The sequence below is a fragment of the Centroberyx affinis genome, unplaced genomic scaffold, assembly GCF_046629955.1.
Source record: "Centroberyx affinis isolate AG114_WGS23_722 - 3 ecotype Tasmania unplaced genomic scaffold, CSIRO-AGI_Caff_v1 ptg001397l_1, whole genome shotgun sequence".
In the NCBI taxonomy this organism is placed as follows: domain Eukaryota; kingdom Metazoa; phylum Chordata; class Actinopteri; order Beryciformes; family Berycidae; genus Centroberyx; species Centroberyx affinis.
Genome location: NW_027279879.1, coordinates 1 through 17,106, shown reverse-complemented (window position 1 = coordinate 17,106; position 17,106 = coordinate 1). Strand labels below are relative to the sequence as shown.

At 40.1% G+C, this 17,106-nt stretch overlaps 1 protein-coding gene across 1 annotated transcript; it reads left to right on the top strand.

Annotated features, from left to right (window-relative positions):
- Positions 1 to 1,123: 1,123 nt before the first annotated feature.
- Positions 1,124 to 14,116, top strand: LOC139649810 (myosin heavy chain, fast skeletal muscle-like). The gene is made up of 41 exons (XM_071526312.1): positions 1,124 to 1,136; positions 1,342 to 1,391; positions 1,914 to 2,129; positions 2,598 to 2,741; positions 2,832 to 2,988; positions 3,302 to 3,329; positions 3,578 to 3,689; positions 3,853 to 3,945; positions 4,054 to 4,117; positions 4,215 to 4,313; positions 4,397 to 4,500; positions 4,637 to 4,775; positions 4,918 to 5,036; positions 5,271 to 5,420; positions 5,523 to 5,693; positions 5,775 to 6,081; positions 6,185 to 6,255; positions 6,350 to 6,437; positions 6,592 to 6,709; positions 6,799 to 6,922; positions 7,049 to 7,185; positions 7,826 to 8,081; positions 8,186 to 8,428; positions 8,517 to 8,693; positions 8,769 to 8,914; positions 9,009 to 9,099; positions 9,181 to 9,570; positions 9,643 to 9,769; positions 9,874 to 9,992; positions 10,085 to 10,281; positions 10,367 to 10,550; positions 10,636 to 10,801; positions 10,974 to 11,098; positions 11,471 to 11,779; positions 11,870 to 12,073; positions 12,172 to 12,297; positions 12,394 to 12,564; positions 12,649 to 12,753; positions 12,841 to 12,936; positions 13,465 to 13,596; positions 13,987 to 14,116. The coding sequence occupies exons 3-41, from the start codon at positions 1,926 to 1,928 to the stop codon at positions 14,005 to 14,007; spliced, it is 5,814 nt and encodes a 1,937-aa protein (XP_071382413.1). The 5' UTR covers positions 1,124 to 1,136; positions 1,342 to 1,391; positions 1,914 to 1,925; the 3' UTR covers positions 14,008 to 14,116.
- The last annotated feature ends 2,990 nt before the right edge of the window (positions 14,117 to 17,106 follow it).

Below are 17,106 nucleotides of genomic sequence, written 5' to 3'. Positions count from 1 at the left end.
GTGTATTTGGGAGCAATTAGACCATCTGTTGTTCATTATATTTTAATGTCTAGGTTTCAAAATGTAGATGTAAAACTTTTTATTGCTAATTTTCCACATACATGAGTGACAGGACAGGGAAAATGAAAGCGCTATAAATACGAATATTGTTCTTGTTTTTATTGCCCTTCGTTCCCAGAGAATGAATCTAATTAAGTTTGGGATTTCATAAAATGTAGACCTCAGCAAGTGTTTCTGCTATCATGAGGTATCATCATTTTCACAAGTTCCTAGACTGGCAACTGTTACGCCCAATTTTGCTCCTTTGTCAGACGAAAGACTTGCAAGGCTTCTGCAGCAGAATGCCAGTGACATATGAGAGCTTCTCCACGGCTAAAGTAGGATCCGCTCCAGTGCCAAGGTGCATTAAGGAGATTAGTGTAAACATAAGACCAAACAATGTCTGAACGTCAGTAACTGATACGCCTCCCAAAACAATATTTGCACAAGGTTAAGAAATGCTACATTGTGTCTTGATCTATTTATAGCCTGTGAAATTCAGTCTGCAGTTTTAGGAGGTTCATTTAATATCTATTGTGTGGCGCCGTTATTCCTAAAGTACAGTAATCTAGAGTAAGTGTAAAACAGTGTTATGTGCTCTCTCTTTGTAACAAACACAACACAAACAATCCATACTGAATAATACTATGCCTTTATGAATGACTGGGAAAAACATCCCATTGGCATCTGGTCTAGTATGGCTTAGTTGATAATGCTCGGTTTATTTGGTGATGACAGCAATGGGAAACTATGGCCAGTTGAACAGGCTAATGAACCGTAATGACAATCATTTTGGAACAAACAGTACAGTCTCTTTGCAATTTAAATGCTTACCAATGCCTAAACTCTGCCATTGTAAACTAATGATTCATGAATAGCATACGTGATGGTAGTTTAATGTGTAATAAATATAAATTAGTCAGTGTAGACTAGTGATAGAAGATGCAAGAGATCAGATTTGTGGCAAAAATACATGGCTAAACAGTGTAAAATGACATGACCAAATAAAGCAAGTCATTTCTGCTGACTGAACACTCATCTCTCTATATAAGAAGCAACACTGAGCGCCCCCAAGGACTGACAAGCAACCAGTCAAGGTGAGTGAGTTGCAGTCTTTTATTAGCATGGAGAAAGCCAACAGCTTAATGAACAATGCTGGGCATGACCACTTATTGCCAAGATACTTGCATACACCACACAGGGAATACAGAGCTGCTTTATGCCAGGATTTCAGAGTACAGTAAGTTAACTTTTAAATACACAATAATAATTATTAATTCAAACTTATTTGTCTTTCCTCAGAATCCTCATAGACCAGCATCGTATCTGTTCTTCTGGAGGGAGGAAACAAGGTAAATTGTTCTTGCCAATCTTTTAAAGTGTCCAAAAAACATTTTTAACTAATGGCTCAGTACTCTGAGTACTTAGTGCCCATGTGAAAATATTTACTTGAATATAGGAATTTGTACTTGTGAAGTATCTCTCACCTTGTGACTGTGTTTGTTGATGATGTTTTTGTTTTTTTGTTTTTTAAAGTCATGGTTAATAATCAGCCATTGACAATACTAGTTATATTGTTGCTGCCTATTTCTACTTATCACTAAGTGTGTCTGAGACTTTTGGAGGTTGTGGCACATATAAGAAGTCCTGGCATCAACAATGATGCTGTACAGTTAATGGAAAACTTAAATATGAAGTCATTCTGTTGTAACATAAACTGAAAATGTAGCTTCTGTATGTGTACACATGGTCTAACTTTGTCACTGACTGAATGAAACATACACTTGTAAAAATATAATGATGCCCATATTGCTCTGTTCTCTACATTCTAATTAAATTGAACAGAATTTCCCTCTTCTTCTCCAATCCCAAAGTAAGGTGCCATCATGAGCACTGACGCAGAGATGGAGTGTTTTGGCCCGGCGTCCGTTTTCCTCCGGAAGCCAGAGAGAGAGAGAATTGAGGCTCAAAACACTCCATTTGATGCTAAAACAGCTTACTTTGTGACTGAGCCGGGTGAGATGTACCTCAAGGGGAAACTTGTGAAGAGAGATGGTGGCAAAGCCACAGTTGATACTCTGTGTGGAAAGGTGAGAATGATGGCATTGAAATTTAAAATGATATTTTCTTTTCTAAATCACTTTTTAGATCACATCACTTTTTAATTCACAGTGAAAAACTGCTTTTGTACAAACTGGATTGATGCAATTTACAGTAACCCTGAGGCTGATGTGGTTTCACTTGGGGATTCGATGCTTGAGTACAACTGTTAATGTAGGACTGGGTGCTCAATTAATGAAAAAGTTTGTTTTTGTGATGGAAAATCAAGGCACTTGAAATTCAGTTTAAAAAGTTTTACTCACTCTTACCGGCCAAAATGTGTTGATTTATCTTTTCTCAATGATAAGCCATTTAAAGGAAAAGTCTTTTTTCATTGTAATCTCTATGACTATACAGTATGAATAATAACAGAATATGAATAATGACAGAGTATCTACACCAGTCCACTATTATAACTTAACTCCCCACTTCTGTGCCTTCTGTCTCTCTTGGTCTAGAGCATCACTGTAAAAGAGGATGACATCCACCCCATGAATCCTCCAAAGTTCGATAAGATTGAGGACATGGCCATGATGACCCACCTCAATGAGCCCGCTGTGCTATATAACCTCAAAGAGCGCTATGCAGCATGGATGATCTACGTGAGTTTGAGCCAAAAAGTCTAATCAGTACATCAGTAGATGAAACGTTGGTTGAATAATTAGGAGTGACAATCCTCTCTGTTGCTGCAGACCTACTCTGGGCTGTTCTGCGTCACTGTGAACCCCTACAAGTGGCTCCCAGTGTATGACGCTGTGGTTGTATCAGCATACAGAGGCAAAAAGAGGATTGAGGCTCCACCCCACATCTTCTCCATCTCTGACAACGCCTATCAGTTCATGCTCACAGGTATGGAGAAATGGGACAACATTTTACGAAAAAGAACAATCAGAGTGTACAGTATATAAAAAAAGTTTGCAACTTACAAAATATGTCTTTATAGAACGCTTGAGGACATGCTGTGTAAGTACTAGTTAATCAGAACCCCTTTTTTTGATAATCAATTTTGATGTAACTTGTCCTAAGATGATGGTATAACACCATATTATTGGGTATATCTTTATAGCAATGGTTATCCATTTACTAAATAATAAACACAAAGCAGAACATGTGAAACATACCTATCAATCAAACAACCTAAAAATATGTTACTTTTCCACAGACCGTGAGAATCAGTCTATCCTCATCACGTGAGTTTGCTTCTTATACACAGTTTTACAAATGAGTGACTTTACTTAAGCCTGTGATCAATACAGTATATAGTTGCATGTTGATGGAACAATATCTTTTTTTTTAACATTGACAGGACAACATAACATAGACTGGACAGCATACAGCACACCAATAGTCTGACCAAGTGTAGAGTTTCTTTCAAGATTTGTTGAGTTTAACAAACCAATAGGTTTCAGTGCTAATTGCCTTGTATTTCTGTTCAAAGTGGAGAATCTGGTGCAGGGAAGACTGTCAACACCAAGCGTGTCATCCAGTACTTTGCGACAATCGCAGTGGCTGGAGGAAAGAAACAAGAGCAAACTGCCAGCAAGATGCAGGTACAAGGATAAAGCTTTCCTCGGGGCAAAAGTGTGAACAAAGTTTTTAGCAAAGCAACTTATATATCAGTGTTACTGTCAAGTGTCCGTATAATCTGGATCATGGTGGTCTGATGGTTAGGTGTATTTAATGCAATCTAACAATTTGTCTGTCTTAATGAAGGGGTCGCTGGAGGATCAAATCATTGCAGCCAATCCCCTGCTGGAGGCCTACGGTAATGCCAAGACTGTGAGGAATGACAACTCCTCCCGTTTTGTAAGTGCTGACACAAGTCTTTTTAAACAATATCAACAATAACAGAATCAGAAATGTCATATTGCAAACAAAATATAAATTCTAAATTGCAGTGTGTTTTTTATTTAGGGTAAATTCATCAGAATCCATTTTGGAACAAGTGGAAAGCTGGCCTCAGCAGACATTGAAACATGTAAGGCTAGAAACTTAGCTATGCCACAGTTTGTTGTATACCTTCAGCTCACTGACCACGTGTCTAACTGTAATACTGTGTGCTGTCTGAACAACAGACCTGCTGGAGAAGTCTAGAGTGACGTTCCAGCTGTCTGCTGAGAGAAGCTACCACATCTTCTACCAGCTCATGACAGGCCACAAACCTGAGCTGCTGGGTATGAGATTTTGAATTTTAAATGCCATAACCTGCAGCACCGTGTGTTTACCTGCCAGGATTAACCAAGGTTGTTTCTTTCAGAGGCACTTCTGATCACCACCAACCCGTATGACTATCACATGATCAGTCAAGGTGAAATCACAGTCAAGAGTATCAATGATATTGAGGAGTTCATTGCCACTGATGTAAGAAAATTATAAAATGATACAATTCAATTTTTTTGCAAAAAAAAAAAGTATGCATTTGAGAATGTTTTAATTTACTCTCTAAAAGCAAGACTTATTCAAAACAATAATTCGAACAATAATTCGATACTCACAGACTGCCATTGACATCTTGGGCTTCACTGCGGAGGAGAAGATCGGCATCTACAAGCTGACTGGAGCTGTGGTGCACCATGGTAACATGAAGTTCAAGCAGAAACAACGTGAAGAGCAGGCTGAGCCTGATGGCACTGAGGGTATGCCATTCTTTCCTTTTCCTTTGTTTATTAATTGCAGTAATTTTGCAAAAACTAGTAAACAGCCATGAAATAGTCCATAGCCTAGACTCTAAACCCTACAAAGCAACAATGTTATCTCTGATTTCTCTCTTCTTTACAGTCGCTGATAAAATCTCATATCTCATGGGCCTGAACTCTGCTGATGTGCTCAAGGCACTGTGCTACCCGAGGGTGAAAGTCGGAAATGAGATGGTGACTAAGGGTCAGACTGTCCCACAGGTAAGATACTCTCATATAGTCCTATAGATTGCAGTTCTGTATGTTTTTTAGGCTATTTAACCAATGTAACTTTGAATCAATTTATTGTTTGTTGTTGCAACACTGACAGATTACAGGTTACTATAATAAACATTTAATTGAGACTGGAACAGCAAGAAGATCAACAAAAAGAAAAAAAAAGACAACAAAACATTTCAACCCTGTTAATGTTATATCATTCATTTGTAAAATCAGGTCAACAACGCTGTAATGGCTCTCTGCAAGTCTGTCTATGAGAAAATGTTCCTGTGGATGGTCGTCCGTATCAATGAGATGTTGGACACAAAGCAGCCAAGACAGTTCTTCATTGGTGTGCTAGACATTGCTGGATTTGAAATCTTTGATGTAAGTATTTTTGCTGAGCAAAAACTTCATTTGCATAAAGGTCTTCATTTATCATTAAGCAATTACCTTGGCTTTGTTTTTGATATTCTTTTTGAAAATCAGTTCAACAGCTTGGAACAGCTGTGCATCAACTTCACCAATGAGAAACTGCAACAGTTCTTCAACCACCACATGTTTGTCCTGGAGCAAGAAGAGTACAAGAAAGAGGGAATTGAATGGGAGTTCATTGACTTTGGTATGGATCTGGCTGCCTGTATTGAGCTTATTGAGAAGGTGGGTCACATGATATTCAAAACAAAGAACAATCTGATCACTTTAAAGTCTGTTTTTTAATAATGATTTTCATTGTGACAGCCGATGGGCATCTTCTCCATCCTTGAAGAGGAGTGCATGTTCCCCAAGGCTTCAGACACTACCTTCAAGAACAAGCTACATGACCAGCATCTTGGCAAAAGCAAGGCCTTCGAGAAACCAAAGCCAGCCAAAGGCAAGGCTGAGGCTCACTTCTCTTTGGTGCACTATGCCGGCACTGTGGACTATAACATTAATGGATGGCTTGACAAAAATAAGGACCCCCTGAATGACTCAGTTGTTCAACTCTACCAGAAGTCTTCAGTGAAACTGCTGGCCTTCCTTTATGTAGCCCATGGTGGACCAGAAGGTACATTCTGTGATCTATCTACACTTGATGAGATAGTTAAATTGCAAATTCATCACTTATGTTGAATTTAATCATACAAATGCAATTGTCATTCCACTGACAGCTGAGGGTGGTGGCAAGAAGGCTGGCAAGAAGAAGGGTGGTTCCTTCCAGACTGTGTCTGCTCTGTTCAGGGTACTGTATATTGGACACGTGTAATTTTGGCTGCATTGATACATAGCATTTATGTCTAATTTCATGTATTTACAATTTTTGTTTAATTATTCAGGAGAATTTGGGCAAGCTGATGACCAATTTGAGGAGCACACATCCTCATTTTGTGCGCTGCTTGATTCCCAATGAATCAAAGACTCCAGGTACAGTATGTGCTCTTTGTCAAGTATGTTGATGGTTAATAAGACAAAAGAAATGGGAGACAAAAAGCCAATCAAAGAAGCTACCATGTGCTTTGACTGTTTCTGGTAGGACTATAGTGTTTGAAAAATGACTTTATTAAACAATTTATTATAGGTCTTATGGAGAACTTCCTGGTCATCCACCAGCTGAGGTGTAACGGTGTACTGGAAGGTATCAGAATCTGCAGAAAGGGTTTCCCCAGCAGAATCCTCTATGGTGACTTCAAGCAGAGGTAGTTGGAATATAATATAGATAGTTATTGGATATTGTTTACTGTCTTCAAACGCGTGTTCTAACCAAACTAAATCATTACTGTTTTAGATACAAAGTATTGAATGCCAGCGTCATCCCAGAGGGACAGTTCATTGACAACAAGAAAGCCTCAGAGAAACTGCTAGGTTCCATCAATGTGGACCACTCTCAGTACAAGTTTGGGCATACTAAGGTAGTGTAGGCAACACTTTCCTTCAAAGGCTGTCTTTACATACTGTATGTCACAACAGCCCGTGAGATAAACATTTAGCTTCAACCATCATCATTAATTAACAACCTGATAATATTTGGCTCTCAGGTATTCTTCAAAGCTGGCCTGCTGGGTACGCTAGAGGAGATGAGAGATGAGAAACTGGCTGAGCTGGTGACCATGACTCAGGCTCTCTGCAGAGGATACGTTATGAGGAAAGAGTTTGTCAAGATGATGGAAAGGAGGTAAACTGAATGTTATTTTTGTAGATATCCGACATATACTGCCATATATATATATATATATATATATATATATACAGTACATATATATATATATATATACTGTCTGGTTAACAGCTAAACTAAATCAAAATGTGCATGACTTAAGTGTACAATAAAATATCCCTAACACAATATTTCCTTCCAATAGTCCAACACAATTAACAGGGTTCTGCAGTTCTCTATTGTAAAGCTCTTGAATTTATACGGTTACACATACCTGTTTTGGGTTCGCTCATGGCCCGGTGTCCAGCATTCGGTCCTTCTCTCTGGGAGAGTCGGTCCTTGTCCCTGCTGAAAAGAGTTCAATGTAGGTCAGCCTCCCCAGGTGTCAAAGATAATTAGGGATGTACCTGCCCTCCTGAATTCTCCCCAGTAGCTTGCACTGGCAGAAGGGTTGCTGTCCGTGGTGCTGAATGTGACACTCAGTGGGATGCCATGCTCATGTACATCTTTTTATCTTTTGATAAGTAAAAAAATATAAATAATAATATCAATTTCAACCAACTGTCTTAACACCTTAGCCTAAAGACTGTATATATCAATTAATAATAACAGAGCCAGTGACGAAAATCTAATTTTCCTCTGTGTCTTTTATCACCAGGGAAGCAATTTATTCCATCCAATACAACATCCGCTCATTCATGAACGTCAAAACCTGGCCATGGATGAAGCTGTACTTCAAAATTAAGCCTCTGCTGAAGAGTGCAGAGACCGAGAAGGAGATGGCTCAAATGAAAGAGACCTTTGAAAAAACAAAGGAAGATCTTGCAAAGGCTCTGGCCAAGAAGAAAGAGCTTGAAGAAAAGATGGTTTCCCTGCTGCAGGAAAAGAATGACCTCTTGTTACAAGTGCAGTCTGTAAGTGGAATCGCCGCAATGTGTGTTTTCATTTCTGAATGTCCTGTAAATACATAAAATAATTGATTTGACAATGAGCTGAACCTGCTTGCATTGACTTTTAGGAAACAGAAAACCTTTCTGATGCAGAGGAAAGGTGCGAGGGGCTCATTAAAGCAAAAATCCAGCTTGAAGCTAAAGTCAAAGAGACAAGTGAGAGGCTGGAGGATGAGGAGGAGGTCAATGCTGAGCTGACTGCAAAGAAGAGGAAACTGGAGGATGAATGCTCTGAGCTGAAGAAAGACATTGATGACTTGGAGCTCACTCTGGCCAAAGTGGAAAAGGAAAAACATGCCACTGAGAACAAGGTTACAAGATCTATCTTTTAATAATCTGTTTTAACTTCAATATAGATTGAAAACCCTTGTTAATTCAAATTCATATCAAATTTTACAGGTCAAAAACCTTACAGAGGAGATGGCTTCTCAAGATGAAATGATTGCCAAGCTGACAAAGGAGAAGAAAGCCCTCCAAGAGGCGCATCAGCAGACACTTGATGATCTTCAGGCAGAGGAAGACAAAGTCAACACTCTGACTAAGGCCAAGACCAAGCTGGAGCAGCAAGTGGATGACGTGAGTAATCCACATTTTAAAACAATTGAATGTAGAATATACTAAAAATATACTAAAAATCTCTATCCATGACAGCTTGAAGGTTCTCTGGAGCAAGAGAAGAAGCTTCGTATGGACCTTGAGCGAGCTAAAAGGAAGCTTGAAGGAGATCTGAAACTGGCCCAGGAGAGCATAATGGATCTGGAGAATGACAAGCAGCAGTCTGATGAGAAAATAAAGAAGTAAGAATCAAAAAATGGCAATTTATATTATTGTATGAGGGGCTCTAGTAAAAACCCCAACTTTAATGAGCTGAATTAATTTCATCCACTACAGGAAGGACTTTGAGACAAGCCAGCTCCTGAGTAAGATTGAGGATGAGCAATCCCTTGGAGCCCAGCTCCAGAAAAAGATAAAGGAACTCCAGGTATAATTTAGACAAGTGTTAAACAAAGCAAGAGAACAATCAAATATTGTGAACAATTTACAATTACCGCATGTTTTTCAGGCTCGTATTGAGGAGCTGGAGGAGGAGATTGAGGCTGAGCGCGCTGCTCGGGCCAAGGTGGAGAAGCAGAGGTCCGATCTCTCCAGGGAACTTGAGGAGATCAGTGAGAGGCTTGAGGAAGCTGGTGGAGCAACGGCTGCTCAGATTGAGATGAACAAGAAGCGTGAGGCTGAGTTCCAGAAGCTGCGTCGTGATCTTGAAGAGTCCACATTGCAGCACGAAGCCACCGCTGCAGCTCTCCGCAAGAAGCAGGCTGACAGTGTGGCAGAACTGGGAGAGCAGATTGATAACCTTCAGCGTGTCAAACAGAAGCTGGAGAAAGAGAAAAGTGAATTCAAGATGGAGATTGATGACCTCTCAAGCAATATGGAGGCTGTTGCCAAATCAAAGGTAGGAGTGCCACACACACAAGGGGGGAGAAAAAGTCATAATTTGATACTAATAAATGTTTTATTTCAACAGGGTAATCTTGAAAAGATGTGCAGGACATTAGAAGATCAGCTAAGTGAGCTCAAAACCAAGAGTGATGAAAATGTTCGTCAACTGAATGACATGAGTGCACAAAGAGCAAGACTTCAAACAGAAAATGGTATGAATATAGCCGAATGTGTACATATTCAGCTGACATTTTCATTAGTAACATTTTTTGTTGTACATCTGTTCTAATGTACAGTCATAAATACCTTTGATTAGGTGAATTTGGGCGTCAGCTAGAAGAGAAAGAAGCTCTTGTTTCTCAGCTGACGAGGGGCAAGCAGGCTTACACCCAGCAGATTGAAGAGCTGAAGAGGCACATTGAGGAGGAAGTAAAGGTAATGGGATATGAAATCATCAGATAATCACAGGAAAAAAGCCACCAAAAGATTAGAAACAAATGTTAATCAGACTCTTATTTGAATCAAAGGCCAAGAATGCCCTGGCTCATGGTGTTCAGTCAGCTCGTCATGACTGCGAACTGCTCAGAGAGCAGTATGAGGAGGAGCAGGAGGCCAAATGTGAGCTGCAGCGTGGATTATCCAAGGCCAACAGCGAGGTGGCTCAGTGGAGGAGCAAATATGAGACAGATGCTATCCAGCGCACTGAGGAGCTTGAGGAGGCAAAGTAATTGGACAACTCTGAAATCATACAGCTTCCACGTGTATTGATTCTGATAATCATCATAAAACAAGTTTGCCTGTTTTTACAGGAAAAAGCTTGCCCAGCGCCTCCAGGATGCTGAGGAATCAATTGAGGCTGTGAACGCAAAATGTGCCTCTCTGGAAAAGACGAAACAGAGACTGCAGGGTGAAGTGGAAGACCTGATGATTGATGTGGAGAGAGCTAATGCTCTGGCTGCAAACCTTGACAAGAAGCAGAGGAACTTTGACAAGGTATTTGATCCACTATCAGCTTGAAGTTTGCAACAAAAAATGTAATCATTGAGCCACTTTCTCATGTGAATAATTGAATTCCCAGGTTTTGGCAGAATGGAAGCAGAAGTATGAGGAGAGCCAGGCAGAGCTGGAGGGAGCTCTGAAAGAGGCTCGTTCTCTCAGCACTGAGATGTTCAAGATGAAGAACTCCTATGAAGAAACTCTGGACCACCTGGAGACCCTGAAGAGGGAGAACAAGAACCTGCAACGTAAGCACACAAATCTTGTTTGTGATTATTTACTTTTTTTTCCAAAAGACAACAGTTCAAAAACCAATATCTCCATTACTTTACTTTGTTTCATACACATAAAATCTTCAAGTTGCTTAATATTTGTAATTATTATGCTTTTTCCATACTAATCTGCACACTGCTCCAACAGAGGAAATCTCGGATTTGACTGAACAAATTGGAGAGACAGGCAAGACAATTCATGAGCTTGAGAAGGGGAAGAAGACAGTGGAGAGTGAGAAGACAGAAATCCAGACTGCTCTGGAGGAAGCAGAGGTAAAGTTGAATCCTAATCATCATCGCTTATAGTTACAAAGACAGTAGAAGTTACTTCATCCAAACCGCTTTGTTTACAATACCGAAATGTATTCAAATTCTAGACCAAAGCTTAGTGAGAATATGAAGCATGAATACACAATCTGAAATAACAAAAAAAAAACAAGGGGATTGTGCCGTTTGTATTCATATTCTGCTCTAGTTATAATGCAATTTCAAAATACTAGCACAATATTATAGCATACGTAGGTCTAGTGTGAGACTCAACTTGCAAAGGCCTTGGTCTCATCTTGTCTTGTCAATGAATGAATTGTTATGTGCTCTACTAATGTTAGTTTACCTCCAGTTGACGTAGATCACATTTTTTCACAGGCTACCCTGGAGCATGAGGAATCCAAGATTCTCCGTGTTCAGTTGGAGCTCACCCAACTTAAGGGTGAAATTGATCGGAGACTTGCGGAGAAGGATGAGGAGATAGAGCAGATCAAGAGGAACAGTCAGAGAGTGATTGAGTCCATGCAGAGCACTTTGGATGCTGAGGTCAGGAGCAGGAACGATGCCCTGAGAATCAAGAAGAAGATGGAGGGAGACCTGAATGAGATGGAGATTCAGCTGAGCCACGCCAACCGCCAGGCTGCTGAAGCCCAGAAACAGCTGAGAAATGTCCAGGGACAGCTTAAGGTACATCCTATTAAATGTTTCATGCACATCATGCTTTAAAAAAGCAGTTGGAGGCATTTGTTGATAGTTATATCTACATTTTAAATTCAGGATGCCCAACTGCACCTTGATGATGCCATAAGAGGACAGGAAGACATGAGGGAGCAAGTTGCCATGGTGGAGCGCAGGAACAACCTGATGCTGGCTGAGATCGAGGAGCTGAGAGCTGCCTTGGAGCAGACAGACAGAAGCCGCAAAACAGCTGAACAGGAGCTGGTTGATGCCAGTGAGCGTGTGGCACTGCTGCACTCCCAGGTATTGACAGAGGCCGGTTAACAAGAGGGAATATAATTTAATGTTATTGTTCTGGGTTTCAACGTAAGCAAAATCATCATCTTTCATATTAACCTTAGAATACCAGCCTCATCAACACCAAGAAGAAGCTGGAGGCTGATTTTGCTCAGATCCAAGGAGAGGTGGAGGATTCTGTCCAGGAAGCAAGAAATGCTGAAGAAAAGGCCAAGAAGGCCATCACTGATGTGAGTCATAACTGGTTTATGTAAAATTGCTCTTTTGTGTTGCTTTTTATTTGCTGTGGTGAAGTCATTGCTGTTGTGATGGTTGCCATATTTTAGGCTGCCATGATGGCAGAAGAGTTGAAGAAGGAGCAGGACACCAGCTCTCATCTGGAGAGGATGAAGAAGAACCTGGAGGTCACAGTCAAGGACCTGCAGCACCGCCTGGATGAGGCTGAGAACCTGGCCATGAAGGGTGGCAAGAAGCAGCTCCAGAAACTGGAGGCTAGGGTAAAAAAAAAATGAATTTGCTCATTTCAACTTTTTTTCAACCTTAAATCTTCTATCTCAGTAATAGAATTGGTCATATTTCAGGTTCGTGAACTTGAGTCTGAAGTTGAAGCTGAGCAGAGACGTGGTGCAGATGCTGTCAAAGGTGTTCGTAAATATGAGAGAAGAGTGAAGGAGCTCACCTACCAGGTAGTTCTGTTTTTCACTGGATTGGTATGGTCTTCTGACAAAGGTGCACTTTAAGAGATTTTATTCATGAGTTCCTGTTAACTGCAGACTGAGGAGGACAAGAAGAACATTACCAGGCTTCAGGATCTGGTGGACAAGCTGCAGCTGAAAGTGAAGGCCTACAAGAGGCAGTCTGAGGAGGCTGTAAGTCTGTTGACTTGTTTGTTTTATACCTTTATTTATCCAGGAAGACTTACTGAGCACAATACACAAGCTCTTTTTCACCACCTTGCTTGTGCACAGTTACATACACTCTTACCTGGGCGCTGCCAAATACAAACAGTTTTCTTCTGTTGGAAAACGAACAGCTTGCTTAGCTCATGGTGCACCTCGACTGTAATTGCTGTAATTGCATTACTCTTCACTTTCAAGTAATCCGAAGCAATTTCAAGTTCACTTTTCCACTAACAATTAGGTTTCTGGTGCTTCATTGAGCTTAAGAAGTAACCTTCTCCTCACTCACTTCACCCACCATATATCTCATAACACTGTTATATGAAAATAGCAAGAAACGTATAATGCATATAACATGATTTGAAACCATACCACTGTTTGACTTTTGACACTAAAAACTTACTGTGGAATCAGTTGACTGATTTATTACCAGCAGTAATATATCTTCTAATCTTCAGACTGAATGAATATTGATTGCAGTGCTCAATTTCCTAACAGGAGGAGCAGGCCAACACTCACCTGTCCAGGTACAGGAAGGTTCAGCATGAGATGGAGGAGGCTCAGGAGCGTGCTGACATCGCCGAGTCCCAGGTCAACAAGCTGAGGGCCAAGAGCCGTGAAATTGGCAAAGTACGTAATACACCTGTTGAATTATAGGACTCTTGAAATGCACAGTGAGCTGTTTTAACAGTACAGGCTGTTATTGATGATACATACACTAAATTATAGGCAAGCATGCAATTTTACATGAAAGCAGCATAAATGATTCAACAAGCTAATGTTGCTTGACAGTTCCAGACAGTAATAACATCTGTTGCTTTCACTTGATGTATCAGTGCCCTGCCGTGGCCATTTTACATCCCCTTCCAGCGCACATTCATTTCAATTCAAATGGGATGTTAAATGGACCAAGTGAAAGCTGCCTGTTGCTTGACAAAATATTTTTTCTGACATCAGTCTGGCAAAATTTTCCTGTCATAGGCCAAATGTCAGTTATGATCCCTTTTTTTATCCATTTAGGGAAAGGATGCTGAAGAATAAGCTGCAACCTCAATGAGAGACATCAATGAGAATCATAAAATATGAGTTTTCATTGAACTGCTCTCACTGAATAATGTAGGTCTACATTCAATAAATTCTCTTGTCAGTCTGCTGCCTTTGAAGTTTTCTTTGTATACGAAAACTAAAGTGTTGCCACTTGGTTCTATGATTGAAGCACCAAAGAGAATATGAAAAAGTGCAGGTTAGCGTGCGCTATACTCTTCAGAACTGAGAAGTCTTCTCTTTTGCAGGAACCAAATGTTAAATAAATATATAGTATGATTATGGTATTGAGTCCAGGTTTATGGTTGCTCAGCCCAGGATTTGAATCGACAAATGGATTCAAATCCAATTGAGCCACACAGAATTTACTTATGTTTTTTGTTTTTTGTTTTTTTCAGTCACCTGCTACAAATGTCACAACTACTAAAGTCAAGTAGGATAGTAGGATAAGGAATTATATTAATCCAATTTATATTAACCCAAGTTTTACACTTAGTACATGAGGATGAGAAAGAGGACCACTTTGCAGCAAATCAAATTCACACACCATGCACACTTCAGTTAGGGTGATGTGCCAAGGCCTTTACTGCTAACTGATGGCTTTAACTTAGAACAAATATAAATACTTTTATCTTTAAGACAAAAATTCCCAACTTGTCCTTTTAAAATGATGAATTCAGCATAAATATCATGTTCAGCACACCTGTCACATACCTGTGCATGGTGTCTCTCACCTTGAATATTGGGCAAGTTGTGATGGGATGGAGAGCAGTGAAAATGCAACAAGTAGACTTGTTAACAGCACAATCCTCATGGCACTAATCTAAAACGTCACATACTATATAAGTAGATGCATTATATTTTAAAAGACATCAGTCAGTAGCTGACAGAGTCAAGAGGAACTGAGTGTGCATTGCATATTGTATCCCCGCACCTCGCGGCAGCAGAGGAGAGAATTCCTCATAATCCTTTGGGGCAAGGCGACAGCCTGGCAGTAAAATGCTGTAAAAAAATTTAAAAAAATAATACACAGTACTTGTACAGGTGCTTCCTCTGTAGGAGAGACATTTCATTAGCATTGTGACAAATGACAGCTGTGAACCACAAGGCACTCCTGCCCTGTTCCACCACTAATCTTCGTGCACCTGTTTGCTCCCACATTTTTGGCATCTTTCATGGCAGCCACTACTATTACTATTAGTAAGCTGTCTACCAAACACAAGTGGAGCTAGTCAAGCATTTTAAGAATATTTGTGTGGCTAATCAGTATAAAAGGTCACATTTCTTATACAGAATTGTTAGTAGGCAGTTTAGGATGCACAAGTGGTATTTTTCTCAGAATACTGAACAATTCTAGAGACTGCTCAATGTTAGATTCTCCTCAAAGCCCGATTATTCTATCCAACTGTGGGAAGTAATGAATTCACAAAAAAAGAAAACCAATAGAATCAGTACAAAACAGCTCATACTCTAGTGCCCCCTACATGGGTTTGCCTTATAAAGACTTACTCCGCTTTGAAGCCACCTCAGCCCTATAGGAGAGAGCAGCCTACAGCAGTAGCCTACAGCTAAAAAAGTTCACAACTAAATTAGTCCCAGTATTTTAGCAGTTCTTAAAAGTGTATAATGCCTTGAATAAACTACCCACTGAACATCAATTCTACTATTTCACAAGGCAATATGCTTTAAGAGGAAAAGCTTTAAATGTGGTCAACACATACCTTAATACAGAAGCATTTTATCACATTTGTAACTAGTTGACCTTTAGACTAAAGAAGACAACATAACATCATCAGACAGAACATTTGATATTATATATAGTTCTTCTCTTTGATAAATTGCAATTAAAACCAGTTTTACCCAGAAAGGATATCATATTCTGCAGTGTAGACCTAAATCAGTCCTTGTCTCTCCTGAAGTTCTTCTGCTCAGTGTTCTTGTATGTTTGACTTTGAACGTGTGTGAGGTGAGCCTCTGTCTCTCTAGCAGATACGCCTCACATGATGCTCTGCATAAATATGACAATAAGATTCAAACTCCTGAGCCAAACAGCAATGGTCTGATATCATGTCTAAATGAGATATTATATGGGTATTTGTCTGTAAGCCACATAAGAAGGCACTCTGCCTAGTGGATATAAGGTGTCAGTTATCCAAGCAAAGCTACTGAGCAGCTGGCTTGCAGGACTGCCCATTTATTGAATCAGAGAGCCCAAAACACCCCATAACCCCTTCCAAGGCTTTTTACTGCCTGTCGAAGCAGCCAGCGACCTATCATCTTTCCTCTGAAGACCTCCAGCTACTGTTTGAGATACCCTTACTGACTGACATTGTGAGCAAATGCACGAGGACTATGCAAGCTGCTGGAATCTCAGGCTTCTACTCTGTTCCCTGCCAAGCTGCCCAAACTGCACACTTTAATCCTTGACAGCTGCTGTCATAGGAACACAATTTCTCTGTACTGGGTGATGATGCCCTTCTCACTGGAGTATGCTGGTGTAAACACAGATCAGGCTTGATTTTCACTTCAATGTACTATATTGCAAACCTACAGAACCAGTACATGGTTGTCTTCCAGAAGCCTGTACCTGCCTGTACTTACCAAGGCACATTTTTATATACAGAGGAAAACCTATATGGCGAAATGGAAAACCTTTTTCTCAACTGTGCATCTGACTAATGATGATACAGTCCTGGGAACAAGGAATGCAAAGATCATTGCTGAGTCTGGGTGAAAACATAGTGCTTGTGCTACATAATCTAACTCAGCAAACTGTCCCAAGGTAGAATATTTTGAAACATATTCATACTTTCATATTTGTAATCTCTTCAGCTGCCATTAATCATCACCAGGAAAGAATGCATGAGGCCAACAACCTGGCCGTGACAGGTGGAAAGAATCAGGTCATGTTTCTAGAGTATGTGAATTTCATAACATAGTTTAGTTTATGCTTTGTTTATGCCTCAAGATGAATTAATTTGATAGTTTAAAGTGATCTTTCCCTTTTGCCTTTGGGAGAAAATTTACATTTTTTAGTACACATAGCATCTTTTGCAGTAGTTCATGTTAATTAACCACCAATTCTTCCTGCTCTGG